General features: G+C 41.5%; 1 protein-coding gene across 2 annotated transcripts in view; it reads left to right on the forward strand.

Annotated features, from left to right (window-relative positions):
• RAD23B (RAD23 nucleotide excision repair protein B) overlaps nucleotides 1-26,080 on the forward strand; it is a 57,331-nt gene that overhangs the window by 17,486 nt on the left and 13,765 nt on the right. For both annotated transcript variants that reach the window (XM_077817950.1, XM_077817948.1), the window contains exons 2-6: nucleotides 9,157-9,238; nucleotides 12,352-12,431; nucleotides 13,781-14,052; nucleotides 15,961-16,016; nucleotides 21,751-21,878. In XM_077817950.1, the coding sequence (XP_077674076.1) occupies nucleotides 9,157-9,238; nucleotides 12,352-12,431; nucleotides 13,781-14,052; nucleotides 15,961-16,016; nucleotides 21,751-21,878 (618 nt within the window). The remainder of the gene's footprint in view (nucleotides 1-9,156; nucleotides 9,239-12,351; nucleotides 12,432-13,780; nucleotides 14,053-15,960; nucleotides 16,017-21,750; nucleotides 21,879-26,080) is intronic.

Consider the following 26,080-nt stretch of genomic DNA (forward strand, 5'->3'; position numbering starts at 1 on the left):
CATGTCTAGTTGGCAGCCGGTATCAAGTGGAGTGCCCCAAGGGTCGGTCTTGGGACCGGTTTTGTTCAATATCTCCATAAATGATCTGGAGGATGGTGTGGATTGCACCCTTCGCAAGTTTGCAGATGACACTAAACTGGGAGGAGAGGTAGATAGCTGGAGGATAGGGATAGGATACAGAGGGACCTAGACAAATTGGAGGATTGGGCCAAAAGCAATCTGAGGTTCAACAGGGACAAGTGCAGAGTCTTGCACTTAGGACTGAAGAATCCCATGCACTGCTACAGACTAGGGACCGAATGGCTTGGCAGCAGTTCTGCAGAAAAGGACCAGGGGTTACAGTGGACGAGAGGCTGGATATGAGTCAACAGTGTGCCCTTGTTGCCAAGAAGGTCAATGGCATTTTGGGCTGTATAAGTAGGGGCATTGCCAGCAGATTGAGGGACGTGATCATTCCCTTCTATTCGACATTGGTGAGTCCTCATCTGGAATACTGTGTCCAGTTTTGGGTCCTGCACTACAAGAAGGATGTGGAAAAATTGGGAAGAGTCCAGCGGAGAGCAACAAAAATGATTAGGGGTCTGGAACACATGACTTCTGAGGAGAGGCTGAGGGAACTGGGATTGTTTAGTCTGCGGAAGAGAAGAGTGAGGGGGATTTGATAGCTGCTTTCAACTACCTGAAAGGGAGTTCCAAAGAGGATGGCTCTAGACTGTTCTCAGTGGTAGCAGAAGACAGAACAAGGAGTAATGGTCTCAAGCTGCAGTGGGGGAGGTTTAGGTTGGATATTAAGAAAAACTTTTTCACTAGGAGAGTGGTGAAACACCAGAATGCGTTACTTAGGGAGGTGGTGGAATCTTCTTCCTCAGAAGTTTTTAAGGTCAGGCTTGACAAATCCCTGTCTGGGATGATTTAGTTGGGGATTGGATGACTGGAAAAAGGCTAATGTAGTGCCAATCTTTAAAAAAGGGAAGAAGGAGGATCCTGGGAACTACAGGCCAGTCAGCCTCACCTCAGTCCCTGGAAAAATCATGGAGCAGGTCCTCAAAGAATCAATCTTGAAGTACTTGCATGAGAGGAAAGTGATCAGGAACAGCCAGCATGGATTCACCAAGGGAAGGTCATGCCTGACTAATCTAATCGCCTTTTATCATGAGATTACTGGTTCTGTGGATGAAGGGAAAGCAGTGGATGTATTGTTTCTTGACTTTAGCAAAGCTTTTGACACGGTCTCCCACAGTATTCTTGTCAGCAAGTTAAAGAAGTATGGGCTGGATGAATGCACTATAGGGTGGGTAGAAAGCTGGCTAGATTGTCGGGCTCAACGGGTAGTGATCAATGGCTCCATGTCTAGTTGGCAGCCGGTGTCAAGTGGAGTGCCCCAGGGGTCGGTCCTGGGGCCGGTTTTGTTCAATATCTTCATAAATGATCTGGAGGATGGTGTGGATTGCACTCTCAGCAAATTTGCGGACGATACTAAACTGGGAGGAGTGGTAGATACGCTGGAGGGGAGGGATAGGATACAGAAGGACCTAGACAAATTGGAGGATTGGGCCAAAAGAAATCTGATGAGGTTCAATAAGGATAAGTGCAGGGTCCTGCACTTAGGACGGAAGAATCCAATGCACCGCTACAGACTAGGGACCGAATGGCTAGGCAGCAGTTCTGCGGAAAAGGACCTAGGGGTGACAGTGGACGAGAAGCTGGATATGAGTCAGCAGTGTGCCCTTGTTGCCAAGAAGGCCAATGGCATTTTGGGATGTATACGTAGGGGCATAGCGAGCAGATCGAGGGACGTGATCGTCCCCCTCTATTCGACATTGGTGAGGCCTCATCTGGAGTACTGTGTCCAGTTTTGGGCCCCACACTACAAGAAGGATGTGGATAAATTGGAGAGAGTCCAGCGAAGGGCAACAAAAATGATTAGGGGTCTAGAACACATGACTTATGAGGAGAGGCTGAGGGAGCTGGGATTGTTTAGCCTGCAGAAGAGAAGAATGAGGGGGGATTTGATAGCTGCTTTCAACTACCTGAAAGGGGGTTCCAAAGAGGATGGCTCTAGACTGTTCTCAATGGTAGCAGATGACAGAACGAGGAGTAATGGCCTCAAGTTGCAGTGGGGGAGGTTTAGATTGGATATTAGGAAAAACTTTTTCACTAAGAGGGTGGTGAAACACTGGAATGCGTTGCCTAGGGAGGTGGTGGAATCTCCTTCCTTGGAAGTTTTTAAGGTCAGGCTTGACAAAGCCCTGGCTGGGATGATTTAACTGGGAATTGGTCCTGCTTCGAGCAGGGGGTTGGACTAGATGACCTTCAGGGGTCCCTTCCAACCCTGATGTTCTATGATTCTATGATTCTATGATTGGTCCTGCTTTGAGCAGGGGGTTGGACTAGATGACCTCCTGAGGTCCCTTCGAACCCTGATATTCTATGATTCGAATCAACACTCTCAGCGGATCCCCTTATATGTCGCTGTACTCACTGGGATGGGTTAAGCAGCACTTTCAAGCTCTCACCCTTATGTGCCCCTGGTCTCAATAGACTGGGCTGAGCAGCACTTTCAGCTGCCCTCCCCTTATCATAGAATCATATTTGGGGTTGGGAAGGAATTTTTTTCGCCTTCCTCTGTAGCATGGGGCATGGGTCACTTGCTGTAGGATTCTCTGCTCCTTGAAGTCTTTAAATCACGATTTGAGGACTTCAGTAGCTCAGACATAGGTGAGAGGTTTTTCGCAGGAGTGGGTGGGTGAGATTCTGTGGCCTGCGTTGTGCAGGTCAGACTAGATGATCATAATGGTCCCTTCTGACCTTAGTATCTATGATGCAGTGTGTCCCTGTTGTTCTGGTCCCAGAGTTCAGTGCGGTTCTCTGTTCTTCATTCTTTATGCTAATCCCTGTCCCATCTTTCATGCAGATGAGGCTAGGGGAGTTGTCTCTGTTCTTCATTCTGTATGCTAATAGAGATGCCTTAATCTTGTCACCCTTGTCAGGAGGGGTCTGGGTGTGTCTCCCAAGGCCCTTCACTGCTCTCTGCAAGTTTTTTTTCTCTGATGGGTTTTGGTTTAAGCAGAGGCTGTGGAGCTAATGTGGAGAATCCTTTGCTTACTCTATAATGAAGTCACTAGACCATTAGAGCTGAGGAAAAGCCAGCGATGCACTAAATATAAGATTTGTTGCAAACTATTACAGTGGTAAGCGGGTGAGGCGCTTCTTTCAAAAGCGTCAAAATCCAGTTTCTCAGGATGTTTAAATTTGCTGATTGGAAGAATTCCCATACTATTACTTCATCCCCAGTTGAGGACTTGAAGGATTCAAGGGCTATTACATGCTATAGGTTCTGTCTTAATCAGTGGTATGTGTGAGGGGAACACCCTCAGTCTGCATGACTCTTCTGTCTAATTGTAAGAGCTATCAGATGTGGAAGAGGCCAATGGCTACCTTGGCACAGTCCCTTTTAAACTTCCTTAGTTGAATGAAATCAGTTAGCTATGATATATAACTTGTGTAAGGCCTGCCCTACACTTCAAAGTTAAGTTGACACAGCTACTGCATTCATGGATGTGAAAGTCGTCCCGCCCCCAAAGCTGTAGCTATAGTGAGCTAACCCCCAGTGTAGATGTGGCCAGGTTGGAGAAACACTTCCTAGTCCTCAGAGTTGATAGCTGTATTTGACTGCTAGGTTGGGTGGAGTCAAGCTTTGCTCTTTGAAAAGGGGTTATATAGAATGCTTACTCAGGAGGTTGGATGTCTGCCTGGTTGGCGTGTGCTTTGAGAACAGTGGTCGTAAGGTTATGGATGTTTCTGTAGTTGTCCTTCTGCCTCTTTAACATTGCTTGCTTTTTCAAATGTACAAGTTTTCACTTTGTCCCCTAATCTGGTGGTACTGCTGAGCAACTGGTCTGTTTGTCTCATCTCTACTCAAAGATTTAATTTTGTAGCTCTTAGTGAAACTTAAGTTGCTTAATATTTTTGTGATCAAATGGCGTAATATAAAATTGAGTCATAAATAATTAAACATTATTATAGAATCAGTGGCAACCATAACACAGGTCTAGCATTACTCATAAACCCTCTGCAGGTGAGGAGATGCTTGGCTGGATAGTCCAAAAGACCAGAGGAGTTTACAGTTGCAGAAACTAATTATAGCTTGAATGTCTTAAAGAATTTACTTCTGTTTCTAGTAGCAGAAGTCTGTTGGTATCTGTACTGAATGCATTTTGTGACAGATTACACCAGTACTGACTTGGTGACAGCAGAAAAACTTCTCATTCTGATTATTTTTCTGAGAAACAACCACTTTAAACTTAAGTAAATGTTTCAGAGAAACAGCCGATGAAGTGAGCTGTAGCTCACGAAAGCTTATGCTCAAATAAATTGGTTAGTCTCTAAGGTGCCACAAGTACTCCTTTTTAAGTAAATGTGTTTCTTTAGGGTGTGATTGAGATTCTTTAGGTTTATCAAAAATAAGTGTATATTTTTAGAAATTGCTGTTTTGGAAGCAACTTGAGTATTTCATAAAACGGTAATAAATTCAGCTGGTCAATAGAAATTCTCTTAATTTATGGCTTAATTTGACCTTCAGTTACAGCCATGCATCCCCATTGACGTCAGTGGAGTTGCACAAGCATGATTGAGGATAATCTGGCCCACAATGTCAGAAATGTTCCAAAGAGGATGGATCTAGACTGTTCTCAGTGGTAGCAGACTATCAACAGAATATCAAACCCTGATATTCTATGAAATTAATATGTGCCTTGTTTTTAAACTGATGGACAACTATAGGCTTGTCTACACAGGGGTGTTCTGGAAGATTAATCTGAATTTGAAGGTGTGAATTTAAAGTGGATTAGTTAAATTGCATTAAATAGTTCAGAATTAGTGGCCTTAATTTGTCTTCGGAAGTAAATTCAGCTAAACCAAATTAAGGCCAATTTTATTCTGAATGAGGGTGTTCACATGTATTTAATGCAGTTTAACTAATCCACTTCAAATTCACGCTTCTAGTTAACTTTGATGAACTTCTTCCTAGATTTCCCTGTGTAGACAAGTCCTAAGTTTGAGACCGTTTGGAAGAGCAGATCAAGACTGGTATTGTACTGTAATGACACATCTCTTATAGCTTTTTTTCAATTTACCATCAATTTGCTTCTTATAAACCAGTTGTGGAACACTTCAATTTTATATCTTCTGGCTCAGTCTAGTCAAAAGTATATCAGTGATCTGGTGTAGAAGAGTGTGGTTTGGCCCTGCATCCTATGTGGTTTTGTTAGGTAGGTAGTTTTTTAGGTATCTCCAATATTTTTTTAAACTCCACCTTTTTGAACTCTAGTAGATTATTTTCAATTCAGTATTCTTCAAGTCATTAGCTGAAATCTATTGCTCTTGTTGGTGACCACAGTTAGCACATTGATCTAGGCTTTGCCTATGCTTGAACTTCCATTGTTAAAACTTTTGTTGCTCAGGGGTGTGGAAAACCCCCACCCTCACTGAATGACAAAAGTTTTAATGACGGAAAACCGGTGGGTGTGGATAGTGCTTCATCAGCAGGAGCCACTCTCCCTTCAACAAAGCAACCGTCCCTCAGTGGGGTTGGTTTTATTTTGTCACCCGGAGAGCTGTCTCCCAGTGGCAGAGCAACTGCACTGTGCACCTTACAACAGCCGCACCATTTTAGACTTAGCCTTAGTCTTAAGGCCTGGCTACACTTGCAAGTTAGAGTGTATTAAAGCAGTCCCGGGCGCCCTAACGCATGACCCATCCACACTGGCAAGGTGCCTGGACTCTGCAGCTGGAGCGCTCCTGGTAATCTGCCTCCATCAGAAGCATAACACTTGCTGCACCTCGGCTGAAATGCCCCAGCGTCTGGGTGAACGAGGTGTTGCATTACTGCGCTTTGATCAGCCTCTGGAAACATCCCATAATCCCCTTAAATCAAGTGGCCACTCTTGTCGTTGTTTTGTAATCTGCTGTAGGAATGCAGATATGCCCTTTCAAAGCTCCATTTCTGACAGCCGGCTGCTTATCTGCTCTGGGACAAAGCAAACCATTACTGTGGAATGCTGCTGCTGTGAGTGTGAGAGAGGGAGGGGGGTCTGCTGCTGTCTGAACTGACAAGACAGATGTGGACACACTGCAGCGCTTTCCCTGCTGCGCTCTCTGAGGGCTGGGTTAACTCTCAGCACTCTACATCTGCAAGTGTAGCCATGCCCTTAGTCTCCCAGAGGAAGGGAATAAAATCTACAACACCCTTACGAAAGGGTGTTAAACGTGTAAGGGCTAGTGTATGCTGGCAACACTAAAGCACGGCCACGGCAGCACTTTAATGTGCCTTGTCTGGTCGTGGCGCAGTGCTGGGAGAGAGCTCTCCCCGTGCTCTAAAAAACCCACCTCAGGAAGGGGTGTAGCTCTCAGCGCTGGGAGCGTGGCTCACAGTGCTGAGGCACTGTTTACACTGGCGCTTTACAGTGCCGCAGCTTGCTGCGCTCAGGGGGTGTTCTTTCACCCCCCCAAGTGAGAAAATTGCAGCGCTGTTAATTGTCAGTGTAGACAAGCCCTAAAGATGAAATAGCATGGTCAAATGAGTGCAACTGAATGTGGTGGCTGAGTTTGAGAGTGACAATGATCAGCCAAGTCCTGATTAGTTCAGCTGCTAATGACAGCTTTTAGTCTTAGCCAGTGAAGTCCCTAAAACTTTATCATACTTGCTTACAGATCACATTTACGGGTTTGTTTGTTGTGGTAACAAATGACACAGACTTAGGGTATGACTAAACTGCCCATGTTACAGCGTTGCAACGTGGCCATTGTAGTCATGCTTTATGGCCGGGGGAGAGATCTCCCGGAAATAAAAGAATAACCACCCCGAACTAGGGGGGCGATAACGCGCTGTCTATACGAAAACTTTTGTCACTTGGGGGTGTTTTTTTCACACCCCTGAATGACTAAAGTTTTAGTGCCAAAAGTGGCAGTATAGACATAGCTTAGACACAGCCGAAGTTAACGTTTCAGAAAGCAAGGTGAATGACCTTCAGCCTCAAGAAGTAGTATAGGAAGAATTCACATCTGAACAGTCATAGTTTTGTAGACTCCATATAAAGTCTTTTTGGAGTAAACACTGGATAAGACTGGCGTTTTATTATTTAAAGTAAATATAATGCATCTTGCCAGCAAGTCAGTAGTATTGTGGGAAAAATTCAGAGGGGAATAGAGTGCCCTTTATAAACAAAGAAAATCCTGTCCATGGTAAAGCCATGTAGAGGTTGTGGAGTTGTAACTGATCCAAACTCAAGAGCCTGGCTAGTTTTCCAATAGAAATACAACTGATTAGCTAGGAGGCTAATATGAGAGAGCTGCTGATAGGTCCCAGGGCAGCATATCTAATGGGAATATCAGCACAGTCTTCTTCCCAGCTGCTGGAAAAGGAAGAAGATGTGACTCCTCATTTGAGTTTCCTTTGGACAGTGGGTTCTCATTTCTAAGCACTGTGGGGAGAGGCTGATGGGAGAAAGTTAAAATACTGTCAGTGTGTAAAATGTATAATGTAGCGGAAAAAAGACGGAAGAAGCAAAGTCGTTAGGTGCGGGGTAGGGAACTGGAGAGGGAGAAGGATGAATTACAGAACAGTGATGCCAGGAAAGATATAGGAAATGTGTAAGAGCAAATATTTGACCAATTTCACCAGTGTTAAGTGACATAACTTGACAGCTTTTTGTAATACCCAAGTTAACAAATCTATCAGATATTGAATAGCAAGCATTTGAGTATATTTCTGCTATTGGGCTCACCTTAGTAAGCTGCATTTTAACATTGAACAATATTGATCATGTAGCAGCTACACAGGGCACAAGTAGTATTGACTTACTTGTATCCTAATATCACAATTTATCTTTTGCTTTGGTTAGTAAGTATAGTCTTCTGGGTTAAGTGTCTCATGCACTTTTCAACCTCAGTGTCTGTTTTACTGACCATGCATCAGCTTGTGTTGTATACTTTTGAAAAACAGGTATGGAAATCCTCTAGAAGATAGGTTAGTTTGTGGATGCATGCATGTGACTTTCAGATTGTCTGTTTGAAAGCTGTCACGGTTCTTGTGAACTGTCAAGGGATAAATACAACAAATGTAAAATGCTTCTGGTACACTTCATTTGAGTGTTTATATTTAACATTCTAAGTGCATTAGTATAAAAGCATTTCTTTAATTATGTATTCTGAACAGTCTTTAGTGATCCTTTTGCACATGACTACCAGAATATAGTCCCTTTGGATAGCAGTCATCTAACTTCAGCAGCAAAACTGGACAACTTGGCCCCCACAGTGGTCTAGCACAGCAGTTCCCAAACTGTGGGTCAGGACCCCAAAGTTTGTTGCAACCCCATTTTCATGGGATTGCCAGAGCTGGAGTTAGACTTGCTGGGGCCCAGGGCCCAAGCCTGAACCCTACCATGCTGGGCCAAAGCCCAAGCCCCACTGCCCAGGGCGGTGGTGTTTAGGTTACAGGTCCCCCAACTGGGGCTTAAGCCCTTGGGCTTTGCCTTTGGCCCCCCATCCTGGGCTTGGGTGGGCTCAGACTTTGGTCCTTCCTCCTGGGGTCATGTAGTAATTTTTGTTGTCAGAAGGGGATTGCGATGCTGTGAAGTTTGAGAACCTCTGCTCTAGCAGATCACTTGTGACTACAGTGGTTAAAGACTGTGCAACTGAATTTATAGATAGAGATCATGATTCTGTTGAAAAAAACTTTAAAAAAAAAAAAAATCTCTTATCTACTCTGCTTGCCCCATATATTCTGAGCAAGTGCTTTAAGGAAGGGCCACTAGGCTTGATACCTCATTTCTTTAATGAGCACTTTGTGTCAAATCTCATCTTCACTTTTCACTGAATTCTAGATCCTTTTTTCATATTTGTCAGGGGAGTAATTGTAATGTGACACTGGATTGTAACTCATTTGATTTCGTAGAAAATTCCTTGAACAATATTTCTCCAATCGGGGGCTGGAAGGAAAGCTCTTTGGGAGTTTGACTTTTGTGACATAATGTTCCAAATGTGGGATTGAAATACACTTTATCTATTTTGTATCTGCTGTTCTGTTGAAACAAACACAGTGTTAGCGGGATTTGAAGTGTGAATCTATTTTCCTCTAATAAGAATTATGTGTTTTAGGTGAAGGCGCTGAAAGAGAAGATTGAATTAGAAAAAGGGAAGGATGCATTTCCAGTAGCTGGCCAAAAACTAATTTATGCAGGTAACATCTTCTAAAGTAAAGATTACGTCTGAAACTGACAAACTTTCTGCTTTTCATTGATCTCTTAATCAATATCACCCTATTCCAAGAATTAGGATTTTGTTTAGCCCTTAGAAGTACTAAAAACCAAAACAAGCTGTCTCATCAGTAGAGGGAGTTCTTGGTATTTTGGGATCAGCTCTCAGTAGTAGTTTTCCGGGTGCATCACAAACAATCCCGTAGAAACAATAAGTATATGCCAATGAGAAAGTGGTCATGGCAGATAGACATTAGGGCTTAAAATCATATTCTTAATACTTGATGCCAGAATCGCTTGGTGAAATCCAATGGCTGTGTAACAACCATCTTCTGACCTCTTGCATAATGGTCCCTTTTGGCTTTAAAATGTCTGAATCCACTCTCCTCGTAGTTTCATTTCTGAGTTCAGAGGACACTTATCTCAAGGACCAAAATATTCCCACAGATTCCTTCTTCCCCCCAAAAAGCCTTATTGATATCCTTAACATATGGGAAGCAGCTGTCTTGACCTCTCCCCAACACATCAAGGTGGGATTTCTGGAACTCAGAACAACTGTTCTCCTTCAGAAGCAAAAAAAGTCCTTAAATTGGAGTTAAGGCTGAGTGCACATGTCAATAACTTAAGAGAAAAAACACAAGTTTAGCATAAATAAAAAAGGAAATAGAAAATTAAGATTAAACTTGGAAACCCCACATTTGAAACAAGTGGAGAGACAGTTAAGGCAGCTATTCTGGATTCTCTTCACATCTCTAGTCCTGGAGGGTTTAAGTCAGGCAGACCAATAACAAACAGGCAGGAAAGTCCCCAGGATAGTGAAATGGACTTGTCTTGCCTGATTCATTCTTACTGACTTCAGTCCATAAAGATGGATTTCTAAATATATTAACTAGAAAACTTTCTTCATAAAATGTCTTATGCATGTTTTAAAATTGCATGAAATTCTGAAGCTTCTGTTTGTTATGGGGCTGAAAAATCCTGCTAAAGCAGGGCGCAAGATTTAACACAAGTTAAACTTAACACAAGTAGCTGCACTTTTGAAATTCTTGAATTCTTATGCCTCTTTGGAAGCACTGTGCAAATTGTCTAATCCAAATAAAATTGTATAGGGACGATGGGGAATAAGATACAGATTTAAAGTCTAAACTAAGGAGTCAAGACTCATGTTTCCATAATCCTAGCTTGCACCATTATTGCTCAAAGATTTTTTTATTTTTAAATTTAGAAGTAAGGTATTGGTGACATTGATTATGTCAAGCATGGCATAAAATCCTTTCTCAGGAAGGTGAATGGGGAAGGCCTATTTTGGCATTTTTTTTTTAAAAGCACTGTGCTAGGCTTTGGTTCAACCTGGTGGAATTGTTGTGGTTTGCTTTAAACAGTAAACTGTTCAAAGGTGAGGATAACTTTGTTGTTTTGTATTTATACTACAGTAGTCCCTGGAGACTTTAACACAGTATTTTTGGGGGTGTGGTGCAGAGTCCGGTGCATACACACAGTGGTAGTTCCTTTCCCACACAGCTTACAAGATACATAAAGCCTGGTCTACACTGCGGGGGGATCGATCTAAGTTACACAACTTCAGCTACGTGAATAACATAACTGAAGTCGACGTACTTAGATCTACTCACTGCAGTGTCTTCACTGCGGTGAGTCAACAGCTGATGCTCCCCCATTGACTCTGCCTGTGCCTCTCACTCTGGTGGAGTACTGGAGTCGACGGGAGAGCTCTCGGCGGTTGATTTATCGTATCTAGACTAGACCCAATAAATCGACTCCCACCGCTGGATCGATCGCTGCCCATCGATCCTGTGGGTAATGTAGACAAGCCTTAAGGGATCCTCAGTGGGCAAATAGACCAATGCAAATGTTGGCCATTCAGACACTGCATCCACATTTCACCTTTGGTGTTCAAATGACCAAACCATTTAGGACTCAAGTCTACCTTCAACTCCCAGGTGGAGCCCTCTGAGTGTGAGACACTTCTGTTCATATCCTCAGTTGCCCAGACTTCCTACACCACAGGGCCAAGGAAATATCCTATTAACTACAGCTGAGGCAGCATATTGTTTTAAACCCCACTAATGTGGGAATGGGATCAGTTGTAAAAGTGCATATGTATGTTAGTCCCAACCCTTTCTCAAGACTTGTTGCCTTTGCAGGAAACCTGACTGTTAGAACTGAGACGATTGCTCAGTTTTATAGTAGGATAGTATTCTCTAACCTTCTCTCACCTAATTTCTCAGACTAGAGTTCTATAGTGATGGTATAACTGAGACTACTTTTACAGGATATTTATGTTTTGGATAATGAAGTTTTAAACCAAACTGGTATAGGTGAACTTAAGTATACTTGACCATCTTCTGCTTAATAACAAAAGATGCGAATCAACAGTGGTGGTGCACGTTAGAAAGGCACGACTGTTTTTTGTCTTGTCTCTACCTTCATCTTTTTGCAAGACAGGATGGAAAAAAGGTTAAGCCTGTTTCACATAAAGCCAGTATTTGAGTCTCCTAAGTTTAAATTGGCAAAATTGCAGAGTCACAAGCTTGCCTCATGCAGAAACATTTATGCTGATCAGTTGCTGGCTTTGAAAGTCTAACCAAGTCACAATCATGCAGTAGGGATATAAAGCATGGAGGATATTGAAATTTTTTCCTTTCTCTTAAGCACAATAGGCAAATTTAAATTATTTGATTGAAATTAATGATTGATACACAGAAGTCTTTCTTCTGCTGTTTGAAAAGATGAATTTTGAGAAAGAGTGAACAAAACCTTTTCCTTGAGATGATGATCCTGTTTTCAATATTATGGAGCATATTGACTCTGCTGGTGTTGTGCTGAAAATGTTCTGTCGGAATAGTCAGAACTGGCTTCAAATAACTTGTGCTATAGAAGGACACAGCAGGAAAATTTTATTTGGGAGCTCTGCAGACAGAGCTTAGGGGTAAAACATTCTTCTTTGGCTTATGCATATTCAAGTGTCTGCATAAAGCTATTTTTTAGGTACTTGATACTGTTTGCACTAGTGGAATATTAAGATGAGCTAACAAGCTGTTAAATGACTGCTCAATAACTTTCATATTGAACTTGCTAGGTAAAATCCTTAATGATGATACTGCTCTTAAAGAATACAAAATCGATGAGAAGAACTTTGTGGTGGTTATGGTAACAAAAGTAAGTTGCAATTTTCTCATCAAAATCACATTCATTTTCTAAAGAGTTCTTACTGTGGTTCTCAGTATTACAGAACCACTAAAGTCTATTTAAGTTATCTGAGAGTTATGTTATTCATGAAGAGTGTGTGAGCGCGCGTGAGAGAGATTCAGAGTTGAAACTTCAACTTCAGAGTTGAAACCTTTATCCACTCCACTGTGCGTAAATCCAAATACTAGAATGCAAAAATTTCCAACAAAATTTTGATGGCTCCTGGCTGATAAGTGGAGTCTGAATTTTACCATTCACCCTTTCTTACAATCTCCCCTTGTTTCATTCTGCCTACTTGGATTACATTCTTGTCCTGTTCATGAGTTCATTCACCAAAGAAGGAAGACCAGTATTAAATCCTCAGGTTCAGAACTTCCAAAGTTTCTAGTGGCTGCCTTTCAGAACTCATGACCTGTGGTCCTTTGTGTCAACTTCAACAGTTTAAACCAGGAAAAAACATGATTTGTGACATGAGCTGTGAATTTTGACAGCTGTGGCAAATTAGTGGGGACCATATATGAGGACTTAATGAATGTAAATAAGTTTTACATGTTTCAAGTGGTGAGTGGTAGGGAAGAGAGAATTGTAGAAACCATCATGTTTGTAATAGAAAACCTGTCACATATTGCTAACTAATTTATATTGAAGACACTGCATGACTTCTATGGACGTCAGTGGTAACTACATAGCTAAAATGCTCTGCAGTATTTTGAAAATGGTGCTCTAGTACCTAGGCATACTGGTAGTGGGTTAAGCTTAATATTAAGGATTCACGTCTAATCTTAACTCTTGGTACCTTACCTTCCAACAAATTAACAGTTAAATGTCAAATTTTCATTTTATCACCTTTTTTCAAATTTGTGTGGTCAGACCTTGCACTCTCTACACTTGTCAAGAATTTGCTGATGATTATCTTAAAGAATTTCCACTACAAACATCTTTGCGTATAGAATATTTATGAAATGTACATCTTATAAAAATGAGTAGGCATTCTTTTAATATATTTGGATTTGAATGTACTTGGTTATGAAGCAAAACGTGAAGCGTCTAACATAGTACTGGATGTTGTAATTATGTATTCAATAAATCAGTTCTGATTGCAAAATTCTGGCCTTTAAAAATGTGACACTTTAGACACTTAAGATGTTGTAAATTTAGGTTTTTCAATTATTCACCTTCATATTTTTAAGTGTCTTTTATAAAATCCACTAAATGGAGAGTTTGAGTTGGCAAGTTACTATCTGAACCATAACTGGTCCTTGCGGAGCATACTTAGGGCAGGGATGTGCCATCTTAATTCTCTTTCATTGTTTTTGTAGCCCAAAGCAGCAGCTGCTCCAACACCATCACCAGCCACAACGCAGCAATCAAATGCTACCACTACTACTGTTAGTTCTACTACAACGGCTGCTGCAGCCCCTGCACCAGCCTCTCTACCAGTCCCTGCTCCAGCCCCTGCCCCTGCCCCTGCCCCTCCAACACCAGCTGCAGTGGCTTGTGAACCTGCACCTGTAAGTGCCACTAAAGAAGAGAAACCAGCAGAGAAGCCCATTGAGGCAACAGCTGCTATCAGCCCAACATCAATTGACAGGTATGAATGGGCCGCTTGAACACTGTTGAAACCATTCTATGTGAAATAGGCCATTATTCTTTCCTTTAGCTTTGATTTAAATTAAATCTGCCAGTAAAGTGGGACGCGGAAGGAAAAGATGACTAATTATTTTTCTCTATTACAATAGTGTGTATATGGCTGTCTGTGCGAAGCTTTGCAGAGTGCACTACCTTTTTTCAGGGAAAGGACGGTCTTACGATTGAATCCCAGCCCTGTGGGTTTGAGAAATCCAGGTTCTATTTCTGGCTTTGTCACAGACATCTCTGATCTTGTGTGTGTCACAGAATTACTGTGACTCTGTTTTCCCATCTAAGCTCAGCATACTTTCCTGTTTCCTGGGGTATTGTGATCCATAGTGAATTAATGTCTGTAAAGCCATTCTGGACTTAAATGAATTGCCCTCCAGAAGCTCAAAACCGTATTTTGAAACATCTTAGTCAGATGCACTAGACATGTTGTTAAGTTCTTACTCTGACCAGAATCTCACATAGTTTCTGGAAAGAATAATTTTATAAGGAATCTATCGTTCTCACCTTTGCTAAACAGATTCCAAAAGATTGACTTATTCTACCAAAGGGTTAATAAATGAGCTGCATCTTACCACTATTGGAAAATATTCATAATAAAAGCAATCCTTGACCCAGCTGCGAAGGTCTATGGGAGTTGGGTGGGTTGTGACAAATTGCATTTGACATTTGCATTCTGGGAAGTTCAGAGGTTGAGAACCTCTTGTCTAGCTCTTGTTTGCCCTTCCCTATTCATTTTGAAGATGGTAGTTAACAAATACCTCAAACACACAAACGGGTCTGAAGAGAGAGAGTTCTTGGTTATTGAATGACTTCATATATGGACTGATACAAGTGAGTAAAATGCACTTAGTTAAGTACACTTCTGGATTGTAAATATTAAAATTCACTCAAGTGATGTTGTGGACTGGTGGGGGAGCAGGTGATTCAAAGATGGCATAGAAACTGTTGGGGAGAAAAGAGGAAGGCCACAAATAAAACTTCAGGTTGAATATAAAATAAGTCTTGGTGTAAATGCCCACTCTGAATTAGAGATAGGAAGAGTGTAGTAATGGAAATAGAATCTTCTTTTTAAAATCTTGCTAGATTGTGGAAGGGGGCTTTACCATCAACCCAAATAACTCAAACTGTTTCTTAAATAACTGTCCTCTGGAGTATGGATGTGGATTTCCCTGGCATTGGCTTGTAAAAACAGACCTCCCCTCACTTCGTAGCATTTCTAGCTCTGGTAAATCTTCTCCATGTCAAATGATAGTGTGGTAGTCTTTCCAGAACATTTTTCTTGATATGTAGAAAAATTCACATCCATTTAAACAGTGTTTTCTGAATGGTTGCCTTTTTGGAAGTGGATTCAGACAAACTGCGGGAACAAAGGTCTTCATCTGTCACAGGAATTTTAAAGGGAACGGGTAAACTTTGATCAGTTGTCCTTCAAGGGGCAATACTGAGAGATTTTTAAAAGTGCTCTGCCTTGGCCCAACTCGGCTCCCACTGAATTCAATGTCAATTTTACTGTTGACTTCTGTGGGAGCAGTTAGGCAAACACTGAGCACTTACGAAAATCCCATTTTACCCTTACTTTTCTCCCAGCCCTAAAGGCATTGCTTAGGTAAGCAGGTGTCAGCTCTTGAATGGATAAACGGTATTCCAAATGTAGATATTCTTGATGGGAGTCAGCAAGAGTAAGGGTTAAAAACAGTAGCATTTACGTAGAGTACAGAAGTATGTAAATTCTGGCTTCATACCGGGTCTTAAACACCCTTAACTCCTTCAGGAAATAACATAGAGTTACAGATGCTGCTTCTACTTACCAATTATGTGTTCCAAACTCGTATATTTGAGATCTTGTTTTATCTTGCAGTACATCAGGTGATACTTCTCGATCCAACCTTTTTGAGGATGCTACAAGTGCACTTGGTAAGTGTTTATCTGAACTTTAGCTTGCACTTAAACCTTGTTTCATTGCAGCCAAAATAAATGGTGGGTTAACAGATAAGTTGTTTGCCTTCTCTCCTCTACTATACCTTTTATTCTCAAGATTATAATCAAAACACTGTTCCCAAAGAACAGAAGTAAATGTGGTAAAATCAGCCTCATGTAAGCATTCTTCTCCTTTAGTACAGAGGTTATTTTAACTTATATACAAAGATGTGTTGTATAAAGATGGGAAAACAAACTTGTAACAGCCTTTCTGGTTTTTCCAGATTTCTTTTACTCTTTCCCAGTGATTCAACTTGAATTGGTTCGGCTGGAATGCTGAGTTTGGTGTGTGTTTTCTTTTATGTTGTGGCCAGTAAACACAACCAATGTGTGTACATGCCCTCCTCTGACTTGCACCCTCAGCCATTATGTTCACGTAATTGAAACAACCATTTCAACTTTGACAGTACTATATAGCATGTGTACCTAGTGAATTTAGGGTCACTAGTTTGAATGCAGTTCTGGTCACAAAGGGTCTCTGGCAGTAATTATCTCTAGAGACAGTGCAGTGACCTGTGAAGTGAGTTGCTGGTCTTCATTTATAGCACATGCAGCGCTTGTTATCCATAACTCATAAGACTCTTCACAAAGGTGAGTGGGCATAAACTCACATTTTTTTTAAATGTGGAAACTGACTTAGAAAAGAAATGACTTGCCCAAGAATCACACATCACATTAGCAGAGTTGGATCTAGAACCCAGGTATCCTGACTCAGTCTTGTCTTTAACTTTTGGCCTCTGTGCTGTAGTACATCCCAGAGAGGATTTTATGGAAGGACATTTTAGTTCCACAGTCTGTCCAGTAAAGAGATTACTTTCTATGGAGAGGTCTTTCTCTCTCCACTTGACTAAACCTGCTGCTCCCCTGTCATGTGCTACAAGGATGGATGGCACATCTGTCAGTCTTTCTCACTGTGTAAGTTAGCTGACTGTGTACTCCTTTTTCACTGAAGCAGTCCAAGTTTCACTGCAGGTTAGAATATCCACAACTGAATATGAATGAGGATGGATTGTTAAAACAAAAAAGTGGATCCTAGAGTACCAGTCACAAACCTGCTTTAACGCTACTTTGGAGTGACTGGAGAAATCAAATTTGAGTGCATGGATTGCTGTTGACTATAGATGCATAAATTGCCAGTATTCAGATTTACTCCTTCATCTTAACCTGTGCGGACTCCCACAGTATTCTTGCCAGCAAGTTAAAGAAGTATGGGCTGGATGAATGGACTATAAGGTGGATAGAAAGCTGGCTAGATTGTCGGGCTCAATGGGTAGTGATCAATGGCTCCATGTCTAGTTGGCAGGCGGTATCAAGTGGAGTGCCCCAAGGGTCGGTCCTGGGGCCAGTTTTGTTCAATATCTCCATAAATGATCTGGAGGATGGTGTGGATTGCACCCTCATCAAGTTTGTGGATGACACTAAACTGGGAGGAGAGGCAGATACGCTGGAGGGTAGGGATAGGATACAGAGGGACCTAGACAAATTGGAGGATTGGGCCAAAAGAAATCTGAGGTTCAACAAGGACAAGTGCCGAGTCCTGCACTTAGGACGGAAGAATCCCATGCACCTCTACAGACTAGGGACCGAATGGCTCGGCAGCAGTTCTGCAGAAAAGGACCTAGGGGTTACAGTGGAAGAGAAGCTGGATATGAGTCAACAGTGTGCCCTTGTTGCCAAGAAGGCCAATGGCATTTTGGGCTGTATAAGTAGGGGCATTGCCAGCAGATGGAGGGACGTGATCGTTCCCCTCTATTCGACATTGGTGAGGCCTCATCTGGAATACTGTGTCCAGTTTTGGGCCTCACACTACAAGAAGGATGTGGGAAAATTGGAAAGAGTCCATTGGAGGGCAACAAAAATGATTAGGGGACTGGAACACATGACTTCTGAGGAGAGGCTGAGGGAACTGGGATTGTTTAGTCTACGGAAGAGAAGAATGAGGGGGGATTTGATAGCTGCATTCAACTACCTGAAAGGGGGTTCCAAAGAGGATGGCTCTAGACTGTTCTCAGTGGTAGCAGAAGACAGAACAAGGAGTAATGGTCTCAAGTTGCAGTGGGGGAGGTTTAGGTTGGATATTAAGAAAAACTTTTTCACTAGGAGAGTGGTGAAACACTGGAATGCATTACCTAGGGAGGTGGTGGAATCTCCTTCCTTAGAAGTTTTTAAGGTCAGGCTTGACAAAGCTCTGGCTGGGATGATTTAATTGGGGATAGGTCCTGCTTTGAGCAGGGGGTTGGGCTAGATCATAGAATCATAGACTATCAGGGTTGGAAGAGACCTCAGGAGGTCATCTAGTCCACCCCCCTGCTCAAAGCAGGACCAATCCCCAAAATTGCCCCAAATCCCTAAATGGCCCCTTCAAGGATTGAACTCACAACCCTGGGTTTAGCAGGCCAATGTTCAAACCACTGAGCTATCCCTCCCCCCCTCCTGAGGTCCCTTCCAACCCTGATATTCTATGATTCTATGACTGCAGTAGCTAGAATAAATTGACAGTTATCTCTTTCAGATTTCCTTTAGTTTTCCCCATTCATGTATTGGTCTAGTTCACACCTGGATAACATGGGTGGTCACAAAATGCACTTGAAAAAAGTGACCAGTTTAATGTGGTTAGGGACCAGAAGTGATGGTGTTCTTCACTTGCGCTGTGGCGTGTTTTTGCCAGTCTTAGTTTGTGATTTGTAGTATGAGTAAATGATTGATGTGTCAGTAGAAAGAATTGCTGATCTTGTAGATTAAGATCACCTCACCTAAGATAATTGTACTTGCACTGGTTTTCTGACACTGTTTCTCAAAACACAAATCAGTTACTTTACAAGTTTGTATTTTAAGAAGTTTCTTTCTGGAAACTTGGAAGGCCAAGGAGAGACAATGGTTAATCCCTTATTGCAGATGCACACACAACCACAATAACTTGAGCATGCACTTCTTTAAACCTGGGCCAAAGTTATTGACCCTGTATTGACCATTTTAGTCAAGTGGTAGTCACTCAGAATTAAACTGATTTTTGTTTAATATTGAATTGACATTACTAATGCCCTGGGGAGTCCAACTCTGTACGTGGTTTACCAGGTTATTTTGGATAAACCAGTGGTTCTTATGTATGTTATCTCCACTTACCCCCTAAATTCATTGTAGATAATAGAGTATGTCTACACAACAGTGTAAGCCTAAGGTTGGTGGGATTCCAGTCAGCTGATGCATGTCAGGGAATCGTGGAATTGAACATCTACTTTGCATTTTAACAGGTTGAGTTTTCTGACCCATGCTCAAACCTGGGGCTCTGGCATCCACACTGCTGTGCACAAATCTGAGTCAGAGAAACCCTATCCCAAAGTCCCTAGTGTGCCCCACCTCCAATTGTCGACACTCTAGCCCTAGGAACACAATGCACTGCAGGTAAACTACTGCCCACCTTGTTTCCTAACTCTGGCAGTGCTGTTGATGTCACTCCAGTGCCCATGAGGGGCCTGTGAGTACATAATCTGCATAATTAGCTCCTTTGGTGACTGTTGCAGTAGAATGCCTTCAGTTTGAGAAGGTTGATGCTGAACTACCATCTAATCTAAGAATTGGGCTCTCCAGCTCTAGACTGAGGATAATTAGGACATCAGTCTCCAGGGCTGTCAAACAATTAGCATGAAACTTTGCAATTCTTAATTTTTAAAATGGGATGTTCAATGAAGGTGTTCTTGGTTGGCTTTTATTTTTGTCTGTTTTTAAGTTAGATATTTAATATAGGGTTTAGAGGAAAAACACACGCAGCCCAGCCTGCCGGCTCCCGGCTACCTGGATGTTGGGGGTCATCCCTCCCCCAGCTATGCTGAGCTGGGAGCTCTGCTGCTCTCGTCCCTGCATGGCAGCTGCTTGGTCCCACTCTGCTCGCTGTCCTGCTCCCAGGCCGCCCCTGCCTTCCTTGGGGCTGCATGTGCAGCGGCACCCAGGTTGTGTGGTTGGTGAGGGAGGTGAGTGGGAGCCAGCCCTAAAACATGAGATTCTTTTCCATTGTTACTTAGTACTCTTAGAGTACTATTAACAAATTTAGAATATGGATAAATAACAAGAAAACAAAACTGTTAGTTGCTGTAATTGCAATTGTGAATTGTTTTAGCAACCTTGCTTAAGTGACCAGACTGTGTCACTGGTACCTAGAACAGTGATGCACAGTCTCATTGAGTCAGTTAGTACTGATCAGCTCTGCCATACTTAACCCCTCACCACACCATGAAGGTTGTCAGGTTACATTTCAAGGTAGAATCAGCCCTTTACTTGACTTGTGTAACATGCTCTTCTTAAAGAAAGGAAGCAAAGCATTTAGAGTAAAATGACTGATTTTTGCATTTAATAGTAATGTCTCTGAATGTACTTTCGAGGCTCTTACACTGAATTTTTTCCCTTTAAAAAATTCTTAAGTATGCTACATATGATGAGGCAGGGCACGTGTGCACCTTTTCCCCTTTACCTTAGTGTTGGGACCTCTGGAGGCAACAGCCTAGTGTAGAAAGCCCTGCCTTGGAGGGCTGTACACCAAGCTGCTGCCTATGTTTTCTGTGATACCCCAGGAGCTCAATCAGTTTTTAATGAAGAGAAGATTAATGGATAACTTGATCAGTCTGTATGTACCTACATGGGAAACAGACATTTGATAAAGGGCACTAATCTTATCTCTGCTCTCTAATCTCTCAGACACAGAAAACAAGATCCAATGGCTGGAAGTTTGAAGCTAGGCAAACTCAGACTAGAAATGAAGTGTAGTATTTTAATAGGATAATTAACCATGGAACAATTTACCAAGACTTTTGGTGGTTTTTCCATCTCTGCGATTTTTAAATCAAGATTAGATATTTTTCTAAAAGATATTCTAGTTCATCCAAGAATAAATTTAGAGAAGTCCTGTAGCCCATATCATACAGGAGGACAGATAAGATCAGAATGCCTTGTGGACTTAGAATCTATTAAGTTAGGAGGGTGTCAGTTGATAGGGCCATAAATATCTAACACTCAAAATTTTGTTGGACCCAATTCACTATCCACTGACTGTTTGGGGAGGGGGGGCGGGGGGGACAAAACAAGTTGCATCACTAAACAGCACTTCAAGCCTTCTGTTACTTTTCAGAACTTCCCTTCTCTGCCATCCTGGGTTGATCCATCCAATGCTTTACTGTGCTGTCCAGGCAGCCTTCACTGTCTCTCCTTACCATGTTACCAACTGTCAGTTGGTCTATACTTACCATTGGTGACCATTCCAGCTGTTGTGTTAAGCCATTATTTGGTTTTTCAAAGCAATCTGGCACAGATTTTGGTTTATTGGGATTAATTTCCGGCGTTAAACTGCAGGAAGCTTTTTAAATTAGGCCAGGAACTGAATATTAGATAGCTGTGAAGAAGCCCTTGACCTTAGTGAAGAGTGAGGAAGAGGAATTATTAGTACAAGGAGTGTCACCAACACACTGAATCTTCCATAGAAGCCTGTATCGTGCTCTGTCCCCAGGAACTCTGCCATCCTGTTGACTGCTTAATACAAAACTTGAACATACTGAAAAATGAAATCAGCAGAATTTGGCAAGTTTAGTGTGACTTCCTCTTGAGTGAATGTCTCAGTTTTGGTATTTCTCAGTCTGCTTGCACCCTTTTACTGCATTTAAAACTGTTATTTTTGCCCCTCTAGTGACAGGTCAGTCTTATGAGAATATGGTGACTGAGATCATGTCAATGGGCTATGAGCGAGAGCAAGTAATTGCAGCACTGAGAGCCAGCTTCAACAATCCTGACAGAGCAGTGGAATACCTTCTAATGGTGAGCTGTTTTTTCATCTTTTCACTTTCTCCCCATCTTTTGAGAAGAATTTAATCTTTGAATGATTTGATAACCTAAAAGAGATAAGATGAGTAAAAGTCCACAAAGGAACAGCAGCTTTAAGTAGAGGGGCTGGCAGGTTGAGAAATGGATTTTCAAGAGCCTACTGCCTTAAGGGCGATACCTGCGTCTAAATTTTGTGATTGCCATATTTTGTACTCATTTATTTGGCTGCGTATGCTAGGTGTGTCTAAAAATTGTGATGCTGATGTGTGGTTAATTAGCTATGACCTGTCTCAATTGGATACTGCCTGTATCAATTAACTAAAAATGGTTCTCTTATTGTGACCAATTGAGGATAATAGTCACTGTTTTTTTGTATTGGCAGTTATAGTATCACAAAACAGACTAAGCCTTTAAAGCTGTTGGTTCATCCTTGGTATGAATCATGCTATAGAACCTAGGGAGCATATCCTGTATGTATTATAATAACTTAGGGTCTGGACTTCAGTGTTTTTCTTTAAATAGTAGTTAAACTTGGAGAGGAGTTGATTGATCAATCTGCTGAAGAAGATACAACCTATCTGTGGTAAGACTGGCTTTAAAAATGCAGTGCACTTCTGTTTGCTTGATTGGAAATGGAAAATGGCTACAAGTCCAAGTGAATCTTGTTATGTTACTTCATGTTAAAATCTTCTTCATTCCATTTTTGTATTGGGTTACATTCAGTTCTGTTTCTCAGCCTGATAGGTTACAAGCAGCTCTGGAAACTAAGAAAAATATGAAAATGGGTATGGAAGCTCAGTGGGACAGATGGTTATTTAATGCATATTTCCAGTGTCTCTAGCTTTGGCTACATTTGAGTTCATTTGAAACTGTCACATCCCAGAAATCAGTTTCCCTTTGCTATTCCCCATTCATGCTTAATGAACTTAATTTCTGGCTTATTCTGAAGCTGAGATATACAGATTGTGTGTGAACAGGACTTCCTATAGACTGAGGAAGGAAAAAAACTCGAACTTTCTAGGAAGCTTTCAAATTGGTAACAGTTTTTCGTAGGCATTGTTCATATGTAAATCCTTCACGTTACTACTTACAGTTTTAAGCCAGTGCTGCACTTGTTACTTATGACTCATTTTCAACATAAATTGTGTATAACCGCTTATGAAACTGACTTCAAGCTTTCAACTGTGAGGACTAAACATTGCACTACACAACAGATGTAAAGAGATCTCAGTCCTCCCCATTAATGTACTAGGTTTCACAGTGTTGGTCTATAATAGAGAAATTTCTTTACATAGCTGTTTAGTAAGCCAGCAGTAAGAGATTTTTTTTTTAATGATGTAAACTTCCGCATAGTTCCTGTATGTCTGGGATTGGGACTTGATGAGAGAGAGCTGGCTAATCATAGAAATGTAGGGCTGGAAGGGATCTTGAGGCATCGTCCTCTCCAGTGTTTCTCGACCTTTTTGATACCAGGGACCAGCTTGCTGCCTTCCTAAACTGTGTCAGGGAAATTTCAGGGACCGGCAAGGAGGTTGCCATGTTTGAGTCATTGAGAAACACTAGTTCAATCCCCCTCACCCTGTGCCACCACTGAGGTGGAACCAACTAACTGTACCTAGACAGGTGTCTGACTAGACTGTTCTTCAAAACCTCAAGTGATGGGGATTGCACAGCCTTCCTTGGTAACCTATTCCAATGCTTAATTAGCCTTATAGTTAGAAATTTTTCCCAGTTTCCAACCTAAATCTGTCTAGAGGCAGAATTAAGCCGATTACTTGTTTGTCCTGCCTTTAGTGGATATGGAGAACAATTGATCGCTATTGACTTATCAGGTCCCTCCTAAGTTGTCTTTTCTCAAGACTAAACATGCCCAGTTTTGTAATGTTTCCTTGTAGATCAGGTTTTCTAAACCTTTTACAATTTTTGTTGCTCTCCTCTGGGTTCACTCCAATTTATCCACATTGTTCTTAAACTGTGGCACCCAAAACAGGACAGCTACTTCCTGTGTTTCACATACAATGCTCCTGTTAATACTCCCCAAAATATTAGCCTTTTTTACAGCTACATCATATTGACTTATTAAATTTGTGATCGACTGTAACCCCAAATCCGTTTCTGCAGTACTACCACCTACCCATTTATTCCTTGTTTTGTATTTGTGCATTTGATTTTTTTTCCTTCCTAAGTGTAGTACTTTGCACTTGTCTTTATTGAATTTCATCTTGTTGATTTCAGACCAATTCTTCAATTTGTCAAGGTAATTTTGAATTTTAGTCCTGTCCTCCAAAGTGCTTGCAACTCCTCCCAGCTTGGTGTCATCCACCAACTTTATTAGCACACTTTCCACTCCTTTGTCTGAGTCATTAATGAAAATGTTGAATAATACCAGACTCAGGACAGAACCCTGTTGGGACCCCACTAGATCCCAGTTTGATGCCAAACCATTGCTAATTATTCTTTTGATTAGTTTTTCAACCAGTTGTGAACCCATCATTAGGTAATTTAAATCTAAATCACATTTCCCTAGATTGCTTATGAGAATATTTGTCAAAAGCCTTACTAAAATCAAAATGTCAAGTCTCTTCCCCCCCTGCCCAATCCAGGAGACCAGTAAGCCTGTCAAAGAAGGAAATTAGGGTTGGTTTGGCATGATTTGTTCTTGATAAATTCATGTTGGCTATTACTACTTATCCTCTAGATGCTTACATATCGTTTAATAATTTTGTTCCAGTATTTTTCTAGGTATTAAAGTTAGGCTGACGGACCTATAATTCCCAAGGTCCTATGTTCTCTTTTTAAAGATAGAGGTACTGTATTTTCTCTTCCCTCTTGTACCACATCCGTCTTCCATGAGTTCTCAAAGATAATTGCCAATGATTCCAAGATTGCTTCGGCTAGTTCCTTAAATACACTAGCATGAATTTCATTAGGCCCTGCTGCCTTGAATACATCTAACTTACTTGAATGTTCTTTAACATGTTCTTTCCCTATTCTGGCTTGTGTTCCTTCTTCCTTGTTGTAAATATTAACTGTGGTAACAGTTAACCGTTCTGGTCACAATTAACCCTTTTAGTGAAGACTGAAGCAAAATAGGCATTAAACACCTCGGCCTTCTTGGTGTCATCCATTGTTAGCTCTCCTTCCCTGCTAAGCAGTGGACCTACACTTTACATTAGAAGCAAGAGAGAGGATTTATAGAACCTCTTCTTATAGCCTCTCTATCCCTTGTTAGTTGCGACTCATTTTGTGCCTTTTGCCTTTCTGATTTTGTCCCAACATGCTTGTGCTGCTATTTTGTATTCACCTGTAACAATTTGTCCATGTTTCCATTTTTTGTAGGATTCCTCTTTTGATTTTTCAAGTTACTAAAGAACTCCTAATGCAGTCATATTGTCCTCTTACTGTTCTTCCTACTTTGCTTTGGATCAGAATAGTTGAGCCTTTAATGTTGTCTCTTTGAGAAACTACCAGCTCTCCTGAACTCCCAAACCCTTAGATTTTCTTCCCATGGGACCCTATCTACCAGTTCTGAGTTTGTCTGCTTTTTTAAAAGTCTATTGTCCTTATTCAACTGTTCACTCCTTTCTTTCCTTAGCCAAGAAATGGTGGATTTCATGATTCACTTTCAGCCAAATTACCTTGCACTGTCAGATTCACAACCAATTTCTCTTTAGTCAAAATCAAGTTTAAAATGGGTGCCCCATAGTTATCTCTCCACCTTTTGAAACAAGATGTTATCCTCAAGAAATGTTCCAAGAATTGCTCAGCCCAAATAAGAATATTGAGGGGAGCAATTCAGGAAACTAGATCTGTACCTCTGACAGAGCCCCTTGTAATACAGACTTGCTATTTAAGGGTCCTACATCCTGGTCTACTTCTGAACTATCGAGTGCTGTAGGCAAGAGTGCTCTTCACCATCCGCCACTGGCAACAAGTGCAATCTTCCCATTTGGATGTGGCCCTTATGACAATTATGTATTGATTTCCTCTATTAAAGTCATACAATGAAGCGCTCATCGTGCAAAAAACATATTAGAACACTGCGCGACTCTGCATTAACTACCAGTAAACTTCCTGGTGCAGTTCAAAATGTTGAGTTTTAACAGAGCACTAAATTGGTGAGACCCCTCTCCCTTTTTTTTTTCAGTTTATTCAATGCTATATTGAATGATTTGGAGCTGTTTGTAGGATTTTTA

This window comes from Eretmochelys imbricata, chromosome 5 (genome assembly GCF_965152235.1).
Source record: "Eretmochelys imbricata isolate rEreImb1 chromosome 5, rEreImb1.hap1, whole genome shotgun sequence".
Lineage (NCBI taxonomy): Eukaryota > Metazoa > Chordata > Testudines > Cheloniidae > Eretmochelys > Eretmochelys imbricata.